Raw genomic sequence first — 12,438 nt, 5'->3', positions numbered from 1 at the left:
AATCAGATCCCTTCAAGAAAGAGCAAACCCACTGGAGCATCACTTTTAAAGGCCATTAACAGACTACTAATCACCAAATTTAAAGATTGATCTCTTCTCTTTCGTTCTTTCTTTCAGCCCCTCCTTTTTGAAACTTTTTACTTCCTTGGTTTTTATTTCACAATGCTGCCCTGATTTTTTTCTTGATTCCATTCTTTATCTCTTTGCTGACTCTTCTTCCTGCCCTCTCACCCTCTTAACTATTGGAATATTCCCCCCAAAATTCAGTCTTTGACTCTTGCTATTTTCTTACATGCCCTCTTTGTATGAGCTCTCACTCTCCTAACCTCAGCTCTTACTACCTCTGCAAAGAAGTTCATATCTATACTCTTTTTACTCTAATTTTTCTCCTTCAGTTCTGTTCAACTTTGTACATTGTCAAACATTTCCAATTGATAACAAGCAATTGTTTCAAACTCAAAAAAAAAAAAGCTGAATTTGGGAATAAAGGTGGCTCAGTGGATTTAGAACCAGACCTAGAGATGGAAGGTCCTGGGTTCAAATTTGGTCTCAAACACTTCATAGTTTTGTGACTCTGGGCAAGTCACTTAACTCCCATTGCCTAGCCCTTACCACTCTTCTGCCTTGGAGTAAAATATTTTTATTAAAATAAATACATAAAAATAAAAAAAATTAATTAAAAATTTGTTTAAAAAAAGGCAGAACTCATATCCTTATATCTCCATAAGAAACTAATTCTCTCTCCTCAACTCCCTATTTTTACTACTTTCCTAGCTGGCTTTGGAGTCTTGGAATTATCTTCGACTCTTTGGTTTTCTTAGGCTTCCCATAATCAAGCAGCTCTTTTCCTCCAGCTAAATGTTGACCTAAACTTTCCTGCATACATATCTTATGCTTTCTAATCTCTGCTTTTACCCATTTCATTTCCATGGAGTGTTCACTCTCTTAATTTCAAACACAAGGCCAAATTTACAAGCCTCTCATATATGAAGCCTTCCCTAGTCACACTAGGTTACAGTCATCTCTTATTTCCCTCTCTCCCTCCTTACACATACCTTATATTATTTAATTCTTCATGAAGCCCTGCCACTAAATTCATCTTGTGATTTTAGCTGTCATTTAACTTCTGGGCCTCTGTTCTCTCATCTGTAAAATGGTATCATTGGACAAAATATATTGTCTCTAAGGTCCATTTATATTAGTTTCTCTTTCCTAATATTATTTCCCTAATAATCTCCTTAAAGACAAGGTTGTTATTCAGTTATTCAATTATGTCCAACTCTTCATGAACCCATTTGGGATTTTCTTGGCAGGATACTGGAGGGATTTGCCATTTCCTTTCCCAGTTTTATGCAGGCAGGGAGGGGTTAAGTGACTTTCCCAGGATCACATAGCTTGTAAGTATCTGAGGTCAAATTTGAACACTGATCTTTCTGACTCAAGCCCCAGTACTCTTTATCTATTATGCTACCTAGCTGTGCCCTTGTAAAAATCAGTTATATACCCTCTCTCCAATGTTCTGAACACTTAGAAAGCCTCGTGATCGGCACAGGTGACATAATAATTTGTAATAATAAGATTTGCAACATGCTTTCCTTGTGACAGCCTTGGTGAAGTAAGTAGATAATGGAGGTGTCTTAGCTGAGGTTCTGTAAAGGGAGACACTTGCCTGTAGTTTCTCATCCATGAAGCATTCAATCCCAGTCCCCTCCTGCCCCAAACAACAGGCTTAGCAGACACTTCTGTCTTCAAATGGAGCATTTGGTTCTGTCCAAATTCAGAAACATTTTGGGGACAATCATTAGGATTTTTGCCTTCATGTAGAAAGGATAAACAAATCTTTTGTCAGTGGGAATTCCTTCTGTTGGCTTTAATTGCCTTTTATCTATACTAAATGGTTAAATGCTTCATCTGAGTGTCTCCAGAGTATGCAATTCTTTCCCAAATAACTTGTGTTTACTGCTAATGTAGGTTGACTGTTCATGGCCCTTGATAGTTTGCTATATTTGAGCAGAGGGGAAACCAGCCTTTTCTCAGATAGCCTTATCTATAAGCAAATGGAAAGGTTTTTACGCAATTATGATATTTATGGATGAGGTGGGAGCACTTTCCTTCTCTGTTCTGGTATCTGTTATTGAAACTTCTATTAGGTACTACAGTATCTGACTCTGAGGATAATATTCTTTCTCTCCTCTTTGTAGTTTTCAGGTGAGAATGCAGAGCGCCTAAAGAAGACATATGGCAAATTTTGTGGTCAGCACAACCAATCTGTGAACTACTTCAAAGACCTTCACACTAAAGATAAGCGTTTTCAGGCTTTTGTAAAGGTGTGTAATTTCCCTTCCTTCAGGTTGGCATAAATGCATAAAATCCCACTGGATTAAAAACATGTAAGAGGATTGTTTTTTTGGTCCTTATTGTAACTGTAACTTTCTTTTTTCTTTTTCAGAAGAAGATGAGCAGTGCAGTTGTTAGGAGGTTGGGCATCCCAGAATGCATCTTACTTGTAACCCAGCGCATTACCAAATATCCAGTTTTGTTACAAAGAATATTACAGTGTACCAAAGGTAACTTTCTCCTTTCTTTTTTATTCTTGTGCATTGTTTGCTGTGTTTAGCAAGCCCAGGAGAGCCATGAGCTCTAGTCTTTCTTTTCCATAAACCCATATTCTCTAGATAGCTCAAAGCTTAGGTGTGCTGGAAAGGTTTTGTCTAGAGTATAAAGGTGGGTAGTAGAAATAAAAAGGATCACAAGTTGTTAATATACTTCTTTGTGGTTCCAGAGGAAAGGTGTGGTTGGTGGATTAAGAAGATAAGATTCTCTCCTTTTTTACCTTAGTCTAAAGGAAGAAAATGAAATCAAGTCTCCTCCTTTTTTCTCTTAAGAAAATGACTTAGAACAGGAAGATCTGGCCCACTCACTGAGCCTGGTGAAGGACGTGATTGGAGCAGTGGACAACAAAGTTGCAAATTATGAAAAGAAAGTTCGTCTTAATGAGATTTACACCAAGACAGACAGCAAGTCGATTATGAGGATGAAGAGTGGACAGATGTTTGCCAAGGAAGATTTGAAACGAAAAAAGCTTGTTCGAGATGGGAGTCTTTCCCTGAGAAATTCAGCAGGGAGGTTGAAAGGTGAGACTTCACAAAAACATGTGTGTTTGATGAAGCTAGATTGTGCTTCTAAGAGGAGAGAAAAGTCCCCAAACCATCTTTGTAGAAGCCTGTGCTGTCTTTTCTTCTTTTCCTTTATATGGATCATATCTGGCAGACATGCATAGGCATAATATTGCCTTAGGCTAAATTAAAATAGCAAATGTAGTTCACTTGTAGGTACTGAACAATATGCCATTTTCTCCTCCAAAACTCTTTGGCTTGCCCAGCTATATTAAGTGACCATGGCTGACATGACAGCTTTTTTCTTTTTCCTCCTTAGAGAGAGAGAGAGAGAGAGAGAGAGAGAGAGAGAGAGTATGCCTAAGTAAAATTATATTCAAAGACCAAATCATAACATAGATGTGTTTATCATTTATATGTATGATTTTAATATGATCTTTGAAAATGTAGGCTTGTTTGCTCAGAGAACCTTCATAAGTAAGAATCAGTATATCTCATGTATTTAGCCAAGATATGTTAAACACAATTATCACATTAAAAAAATTAAAATACATAAAACATGTTGATTGAAGTGCTTGTTGATCTCAAGTATAAAAAAATAATCCTTGAAACTTCTTGCTAGCAATCCTCAGGAAGAAATAATTTTTAAAAATAATAACTCACATTGTAGAGCACTTTAGGTTCCAAAGTGTTTTATTCATATCTTGTATTAGAAAAGTTGCTCTTTATAGAATGAGTCAAGAAGGAAGGGGTTCAAATTCTACCTCTTACACTAATTTAATCATGTGTGATTTTGTCATTGTTGAGTCATTTCAGTTATGTCTGACTTTTTAAAATAATCCCATTTGGGATTTTCTTGGCAAGATACTGGAGTGATTTGCTATTTCCTCCTCTAGCTCATTTTACACAGGAGAAAACTAAGGCAAAGAGGATTAAATGATTTGCCCAGGGTCATATAGCTAGTAAGTGTTTGAGGTTAAATTTTAACTTGTCTCTGTGTATCTCTAGGACTGACAATCTATCCACATTACCACCCTAGCTTCCCTGAGCAAATAAGGTAACATTTCAGAGCCTCAATGTTCTTATTTATAAAATGAGATAACAACAACTAGTAGTACCTACCTTGAATGATTGTTGTGAGGTTCAAATGAGATAATGTCTGTGAAGTACTTTTCATTTTAAAGTGCATTGTAAATGTCAGATGTAGCCATTACTATTTTTATTAACAGTTTTAAAGGAAAATAGTATTTTTTATGGAGAATTATGTACACAGTGTTATCGAGCTAGTATCAGAGTAATTGACAACATAGATCCATTAGGACACTCTGCTGACAGATCTTAGAAAAATCTCAGTCTGACACATCTAAAATTAGAAAAATAGTCATTTTTTTAGAGCTGAAAGATACTGTCTTCTTTAATTCTTCATTTTAATTTTCCATCCTGATCCATAGAGAGGTTAAGGGATTTTCCAGATACCCAGCAAGTTGTTCCTAGAATTAAAACAAGAACCTAATTTTCTTGACTCCTAGTCCATCCTTTCCAGTACCTTAAAGCGTGACTTTGTGTGCTTTGGGACTATCTAGGAAGCAGAGTTTCCTAGAGTTGCCATTTCAAACTAGACCTTTATTTTCCTTCATTTAAAACAAGTTATTTTCCTTCTTTTTAAAAAGAAAAAAAGTAAATGGAGCCCAATTGTTTTAATTCCAGTTATTTCCAGGCCAATAGTAAGATATCAGTACATTTTCAGACCTGAAAATTCTAGTGGAGACAGAGGAGTTGATGTGTAGTCATTCTCCCAAAGCCAACTTATGCCAAGAATAACTAGAACTGTGCCCTCTCTAGAATAAAGGGTGGGTTTGTTTTTCTATATTCCATTGAGACTGATGATATAAACCTCAGAACACAGTGGAGTTAAGGCCTTTAGTTCAGATTTTTTGGCACCTGGATTATTTAAAACAAACCCAGAAAAGGACCAGTTCATGTTGTAACTAATGTTGTGTATGGAAAATTACTGTGGTCTGGGCTGAAAAATTAGATCTCTCTAGGAGTTTAGGAAGCAGAGACCTGGACTCTTTTTTTTTTTAAGTGTTTTCATTTGCATTTCATGGGAAGAAAAAAGGGATTCCAGGCATTTTGGAGAGTAATGACTATAGGTTCCCAGGTCCCTTTGGATAAAGTATGTCTTCAGAGGAAGTCTAAGCTCCTTTCCAGAAAGAATCAGTTTATCATCAGTATTGACCTGTTGATCCAGGTTGATCCACTAGGCCACATTAGATAGCAAATCTCTAAAAGTTTTGGCCCTGCCACTGCACAAACTTTTGAAAATGTACTTGTAGAATTTTTCTACCCTACCTAGAGAAATTATAGCCCCAGATTAAGATGCACTTATTTTCTAAACCAAAGAGTTATGCTTGTATTCACTCTATGTAGAAGTCAAGTTACTAAGTGCTGGAGTGGAGGCAAGAGACATAGTGGATGGGGATTCTTGTGGCAGTCGTGTTAAATTTGAGGAAGTCTTGTTTATTCTCATTAACTTTGCATTGAGGAGTGAAAGAAAATACTTTCATTTCACAGGATTTGGATACTCAAACACATTACCTTTTGGCTGCATTCCAAACAACACAGCCACTTTGTAGACTCTCACTGATAATTTAAAATGTGTTGGGGGGAGGGGAGGAAGACATCCTGATCCTTTTTAAAATGTTCTTTACAACATTTCTTTCTAGATTTGCTCTAATACTGGAGCCTTTCCAACCAAGGAAACCTTTTAAATGTATCTTTTGGAAGCAGGTATTGAACTTGTATCTTAGAGGATTTTAGATCTAGAACTGTCTTATAGTGACCTCAGGTCACCATTCATAATCTTGGAATATGTTGCCAAATGAACCTTCCTAAACCTGAATGACTGTGCTCTGCCCTTAAGTGACTATTTTCTTTTCCTCTTCTCTTCACCTGCACTTTAGAGGTCCAGGCAGTTCTACTCACTGACATTCTGGTTTTCCTTCAAGAAAAAGACCAGAAGTATGTTTTTGCATCACTGGTAAGTTGAAAATGTTTTCTTTACCTATGTGCTTTTTCTAATGTACTGTTTCAGCCTCATTAGATATTGACTTCACATTGTATTGTTTACCACCTCTTCAAATTAATTCATCCAGGATATTTTTTGGATCCCATTATTTAGCTTTGGATACTTATCCAATTTTCTAGTGAAAAACGTATCTGAAACTATTCCCTTACGAATCCTTGATTTTATTCCACATCTTTCCACCCAAATTCATTTATGAAACTGCTCACTAAAGTCAACAGGATACTCCATGTGTCTTCCTGGGAGGGTTTGTCACATAAAAACATTACTGTAAGTTTTCTAACCATATATTCGTTCACCAATGGCAATATTTTCTTCTGTTTGGTCAAACTATAATTTAATTGTGACTAGAGATCTTTACCCTGAAGATGCTAGCTTTTTTTTTTTTTGAGTGAAACCAAATAAATACTCTAAAAAGATAGCAATTTGATCACAACTATACCTAAAAATTGGTACTTTGAATACCTTTTCTTACCCCTTCTTTGCTCCTCTTTCCAAGGACCAGAAATCAACAGTGATCTCGTTAAAGAAGTTGATCGTACGAGAAGTGGCACATGAAGAGAAGGGCTTATTCCTCATCAGCATGGGAATGAAGGATCCAGAGATGGTTGAAGTCCATGCCAGCTCTAAGGAGGAACGGAACAGTTGGATTCAAATCATTCAAGATACTATCAATGCCCTGTAAGTTCAAGATCAGAGGCTATCATTCCTGTTCCTCATAATGCTTCTTTTGTGGCCTTTTTATGATCAGCCTGGCAGTAACCAGGGTAACACACACCATGTTCTCCTGACCTGATTGTTGTTTTTAAAGGAACAGAGATGAAGATGAAGGAATCCCCAGTGAAAATGAGGAAGAAAAGAAAATGTTGGATGCCAAGGCGAGAGAATTAAAAGGTAAAGTTATAGAGAAAGGTTGAGACCCCTCAGAGCCTCATGGGGATTCCGAGGGCTGGAGGGATTGTGACGGATGCCTCCACTTGTCAGCTGTTCTGTCACTGCTCTGAAATGTCCAGCCAACAGTTAAATGTGAACAATAAATGGAGAAACCAGGATAGAGCCAACATGATCTCTAAACATTAAGAAAGGCTTCTGAAGAATTGTACCTGCAATAGGCAGCTGGGTGACTCAGTGGATTGAGAGCCAGGCCTAGAGGCAGGAGGTCCTGGGTTCAAATTTGGCCTTGGACACTTCCTGTTGTGTGATCCTTAGCAACTCCATTGCTTGTTTTTCTTTATTATTAGGGAAGGAGAAGGGGAGGGCCACTGAACTAGAGGTCCCCTGACTGGGATCTAAGAGGAAGCAAAAGAAGATACAGTGGATTCAGAAAAGACCCCTGGCCGACCAGTACCAGGAGAGAATTTGGTGCTGTTGGAGTCAGGGAGCACTTAGAATCATTTTGTGGCTCCCCAGAGGCCCCACAGGAGTGGGGCCTGATAGCAGAATCATGCCTTTGACTTCTAGTTCTGGGGTGACACTCTGGCGGCCTGTATCTCAAAGAACTGAAGTAGTGTCTACAGTCCTACCAGCCTCTGGTGCCATTTTGGCAGTCCCCGCACAGACCAAAGCCAGCTCTGTTCCGTTTCAATCAGAAAGTAAGAGATAGACAAAAAGCAGCCAAGACCGGGAAGCCAGCCTGGGCTATGGCAAAAGGCTAGCCTTTCTGTCCAAAAAGCCAGGGTGGTGCTGTCCCCCACCACCAAGTGCTCGTCCTTGAAGATGAGGGGGCTGCTCTGGCAGAATCCAAGGCCATCCCCAGGCATTTGGGCTTCTTTCCTAAAAGGCCACTGGGTGGCAGCGACGCCTCGAGGAAGATGCTGTCTGCACTCTGCCTCTTCCTCAGAACCTGTCCCTTTGTCTCTCTCTTGCAGAGCAACTCCAGCAGAAAGATCAACAGATCTTAGTTCTGTTGGAGGAAAAGGAGATGATTTTCCGGGACATGACAGATTGTGGCGCCCCTTTGTCAGAGGACAGTTCCCCAACGCACAGCACCAGGGTGCTCTTCAGATCCAACACCGAGGAGGTGCCCAAGGGAGGGCCCATCATGAAAAGCGCCATAAGCGAGGGTAGGTGATGCCCACTGAGGTCGCCTCCTGTGCTGTGCCTCACACATGTCTCATCGCAGAGGGGCTAAGGGGATTTCTAGAGATCATTCTAGAGACTTCTTGGGGCCTCCCCTATTCCGGACACCATACCAGGCACTAGAATGGCAGAGAAAAAAGTGAGATAGTCCTCAAATGGGGAGGAGCTTCTATTTGGGGGACGTGGCAGAGGAAAACATGGATTTGTGTGTCTGTATATGCATATAGTTTCACATGTACCTGGTACATGCACATATATATGTGAATGGATGAAGATGCAACATAGGAAGTGCTTTGGGTAGGGAGGGTGCCTTGCAAGCTTCATACAGAGTTAAGGTCGAGGTGCTTAACCTTTTGTCATGAGACCCTCTTTGTCAATACTTTTACATGTATTACCTAATTTCATACTTGAAGGACATGCTAGGTTTCTGTTGGAAGTTATTGAGAATGAAGATGTTATTGTTTCCAGTCTAAGCTCATGAACCCAGAAATCTCTGCACGAACCTATCTAGACCCCATGCTAAGAATCCCTGATGAAGGGGTAGCATTGCAACAGAGTCCAGAAGGAAATGAGGAATTCCTAGAGGCTTAAAGGCAAAGGGAGCACATTCAGGCATGGATTCCGGAGATATGATGTCCAGCAGAAGAGTGTCTCTCCCTGGTCTTTAGGTCTCTCATCTTCATTAGGTTCCTCTGGGTGATGAAGGTGACTGTGCCCCTTTTCACTTTTCAGTGGAGATGCTCCAAGGCTTGGTGAGTGGCAGCCTCAGGGGCACTCTTGGGCAGTCTGTCAGTAGCACCCTGGAGCCAGAAGGAGGACTGGTGGGGCCCGTCTCCTTACCCCGGAGGGCAGAAACCTTTGGAGGATTTGACAGCCACCAGATGAATGCCTCCAAAGGTGAGTGCATCGGACACTGGGTTCGTCCCCTGCCTAATCACACCCCTGATATAGAGTTCCTGCCAGCCAGAACAGGCCCCTCCCTATGGCGGGATTCCCGTTATTAGGGATATGGGAGCAAAAACCTTGGTCCTTGGAAAAAAACTACTCAGAATTCAGAAATAGAAAAAGGTGAAAAGTCGTTTTAAATGGGGGCAGTTTGCAGGTGCTGATCTAATGACTGGCTTTTAGGCAGCCATCACAAAATATCTCATATGTTCTTTCATTTTACTTTATTACAAGAATTGGAAGTTCTGCCATTTAGAGATTATTTAGATAAACCAACAACTGAGAAGGGTGGGAGAATGGGGTGGTAACCTCTGCCTTTCATTCATATGTTAACTATAAATTAGTTTGATCCAGCTTTTTTCTTTTCTGACATCTAATTACACCGAAGGAGTAGGGAGTTACAATTTGGGGAAGACAGAAGATAGAAAGTTTTTAGCAATAGAGTACTTTGTGGGCAGACCTAGTGGGGCAGGTGGGTAAAATTCCACTTTGAAACCTGGGTACCTGAGGAGAGAGGGACATTTATGAGCTGGGAGAGGGAGAGAGAAAGGAAGATGGGAGCGTGCCAAAAACAAACTTCGCCTATTTCAAAATTTTGCCTAGGGCCAGTCCTGCACCCAAGAAAGGGGGAGGAAACACTTCTCCTCCTAACGCACTGTCATGGCCCCCTGCTCCCAGGACCCAGAATTCAGGCTAGTACTATATTAGCACTATAGTTTAGCTACATTATGGGTTAAATAGGATTTTGTGGGCTAGCCTAGAAATCTGACCACAATCTTTAACATTAGTTCTGTGGGAAAATGTGTTCTGAGTCCTAAAAAGCTGAATCACAAATGAAATTTTGGGAACACAACCTGGTCATTTTAGGGACTGCCTAAATATGTGTGTATGTGAATGTGCATGTATATGCTGGAGTGGGGCACAGACTGTACATGTATGTCTATGCATATGCACTTATTCCCATAGGTGTCCTTTGGATTAAGTGAGTTTTCATTTGTGTTGTATCTTCCCCTGACATTTTTTGTCCTGGTCTTAATAATGAATTAAAATCTCTGGCATCTGATTTTTATGCAAATTAGATGACAGATTAGTATATGAAGCCTATTTCCTTACTTTACTCTCTCTCTCTCTCTCTCTCTCTCTCTCTCTCTCTCTCTCTCTCTCTCTCTCTCTCTCTCTCTCTCTCTCTCTCTCTCTCTCTCTCTCCCTCTCCCTCTTCCTCTCCCTCTCCCTCTCTCTCCCCCCCTTCTCTGTCTTGTCTGTCTGTCTCCCCCCCTCTGTTTCTCCCTTTCCCCACCCCTGTTGCTCTTCAGCTTTCACCAATCACATTACTATCTTGATCTCAGATACACTCTTTCCAACTAGTATATTCCACTCTCCCCCAGTCCCAGGCCCTTCATCTTTGGCTTTGGGAGAAAGATGTACTTAAGGAGATAAAGAGAGGCACGGGTGGGATTTAGGAATGCTGCAAAAATGCATGTGATGCAAGTACTTTGCCAACTCCTGACTATTCTTGGTACTCCTCACTTCTAAATGACTCCCCTTTTTTATTTTGTTTTGTCCTCATGAGCAAAAAGTAAAGGCAACGTCATATATTTGACTCAAGCTGTAAACCTGTCAGAGAGAAGGTAGTCTGCCCACCTGTGTCAGTACTTTCTGTCATGTTTTTTGGAATCTATCCTAACACCTACATAAGTTGTTACCTTGAGGGATATGCACCATACAGGAAAAGAACTTCTTGTGGTTGTAGCTTCTTGTGTTTCTAAAGAAAGAGTCAAACTTAATTTTGAAAGAGATTCCTCATTTTAAATAGTAGCAGAATGGATAATAAGACTCAGACGCAGCCATGGATGTTTGGGGGGTTACCTTTACATCTATGAAGGGACCTAGATTTGTAAAGGCTTTTCTTTCCCTTGCCCTCTGCACTCCTAACCATGGTTTAGTACCTCTTGTCAGGGTCCTACCTGGCTCCAGGAGGAAAGGAATTTTCTTGGATCTGGCAAAAGCAAAAGGGAAAGAGTTAGTATGTTGATGTATTCCTCAGTTAAATTCCTCCTTCCAGTTTATTGGCATTAGGAAGAATAATGTGAAATTGGCCACTTTTCATTAAATGGTTTCTGTTATATGTTATTGATAAAGTTCTATTATGATATGTTCTATATGCTATCCTGGGCTTGGCAAATTCCATTTCACTTTATTTGTTAAGGTGGTGGTGAGAAGGAAGATGGAGATGATGGCCAGGATCTTCGGAGGACAGAATCAGATAGTGGTCTAAAAAAGGTACTCCCATGTAATAAAGCTATATTTCTTCCATGACTTTTGCCCTTTAAAACCATTGGATTTGGAAGCTGTGGTTATTTTTACTCTTCATAATAGTCCTTTTTGAAGAGTAAAATATATTTAGAATATAAACATTTTGACTATTCCCAACTATTAAATAATCCTATTGGTTACCTCCTGTTTCTGCATGCCAAACTCTGTTTTCCCCTTGGAAATTCTCTGTCATGTAAAGGAACACTTAAAATCTGTGGCACTTCTCACTTCTCACTAGCACAGATTAGTTTTAATTCATTCTCAATGTGGCACCAAATTTTCTTCTAAGTAGAAAGTATTTTTTAGATGTAGAAAACAGTAGTTCTCCTTGCCAAAAAGAAAATAAAAGGCCATTATACAATTAACTATAAAATATGTTGACCATTTAAAAAAATTTCTTCGTTTTTTATCTTGTTATATTCTATAGGGTGGAAATGCTAATGTCGTATTTGTGTTGAAAAGAAACAGCGAGGTAAGGATATTCTATACTTTTTTTAGAAGCAGGATACATTTTTCTTTGTTAAGTTAAAAATTTCTTCTCTTTTAAAATTAGTTTTATTTACTATGAATATACAGATTCCTGACTATAATTCTTAAATTTGTAGCATGTAAATAGTCCTTCTATTTTACTGTTTACTATTCTACTTTACTTGCCCCTTAGCCCCAACATACCCCATTGGCATCTTTACAGGAAATCTAGGTGTTTTGTACAAAACCTTTTTAATTTGATGTAATCAAAATTATTGATTTTACATTTTGTGACTTTTTCTAAGTCTTGCTTGGTTTTAAAATCTTTCCCTTCCCAAAGAACATGTATACTGTTCTGTGTTCACCTAATTTACCTTATAGTTTCCTTCTTTATGTTCAAGTCATTCACCCATTCTGAATTTATCTTGGTGT

The 12,438-nt window shown here is 39.3% G+C and overlaps 1 protein-coding gene and 1 long non-coding RNA gene across 20 annotated transcripts in view; one reads left to right on the top strand and one right to left on the bottom strand.

Annotated features, from left to right (window-relative positions):
• Positions 1 to 6,812, bottom strand: part of LOC103093443 (uncharacterized) — a 72,740-nt gene extending 65,928 nt beyond the window's left edge. For 5 of the 6 annotated variants that reach the window (XR_001629490.2, XR_008913840.1, XR_460500.3 and 2 more), the window contains exons 1-2: positions 6,677 to 6,812; positions 2,834 to 3,430 (exon numbers count right to left, since the gene is read on the bottom strand). This is a non-coding gene — a long non-coding RNA (uncharacterized LOC103093443). Of the gene's footprint in view, positions 1 to 2,833; positions 3,431 to 6,666 lie in introns of all 6 variants that reach the window. The other variant, XR_008913842.1, reaches the window with a different exon arrangement.
• AKAP13 (A-kinase anchoring protein 13) overlaps positions 1 to 12,438 on the top strand; it is a 422,215-nt gene that overhangs the window by 398,140 nt on the left and 11,637 nt on the right. For 13 of the 14 annotated variants that reach the window (XM_056806779.1, XM_056806775.1, XM_056806777.1 and 10 more), the window contains 10 exons: positions 2,202 to 2,327; positions 2,450 to 2,567; positions 2,886 to 3,134; positions 6,080 to 6,156; positions 6,701 to 6,882; positions 7,013 to 7,095; positions 8,070 to 8,264; positions 9,013 to 9,177; positions 11,432 to 11,505; positions 11,966 to 12,010. In XM_056806779.1, coding sequence (XP_056662757.1) covers positions 2,202 to 2,327; positions 2,450 to 2,567; positions 2,886 to 3,134; positions 6,080 to 6,156; positions 6,701 to 6,882; positions 7,013 to 7,095; positions 8,070 to 8,264; positions 9,013 to 9,177; positions 11,432 to 11,505; positions 11,966 to 12,010 — 1,314 coding nt within the window. Of the gene's footprint in view, positions 1 to 2,201; positions 2,328 to 2,449; positions 2,568 to 2,885; positions 3,135 to 6,079; positions 6,157 to 6,700; positions 6,883 to 7,012; positions 7,096 to 8,069; positions 8,265 to 9,012; positions 9,178 to 9,828; positions 9,918 to 11,431; positions 11,506 to 11,965; positions 12,011 to 12,438 lie in introns of all 14 variants that reach the window. The other variant, XR_008913836.1, reaches the window with a different exon arrangement.

This window comes from Monodelphis domestica, chromosome 1 (assembly GCF_027887165.1).
Source record: "Monodelphis domestica isolate mMonDom1 chromosome 1, mMonDom1.pri, whole genome shotgun sequence".
Taxonomy (NCBI): Eukaryota; Metazoa; Chordata; class Mammalia; order Didelphimorphia; family Didelphidae; genus Monodelphis; species Monodelphis domestica.
Note: the sequence above shows the minus strand (reverse complement) of the source record. Positions and strands in the feature narration are given on the sequence as shown.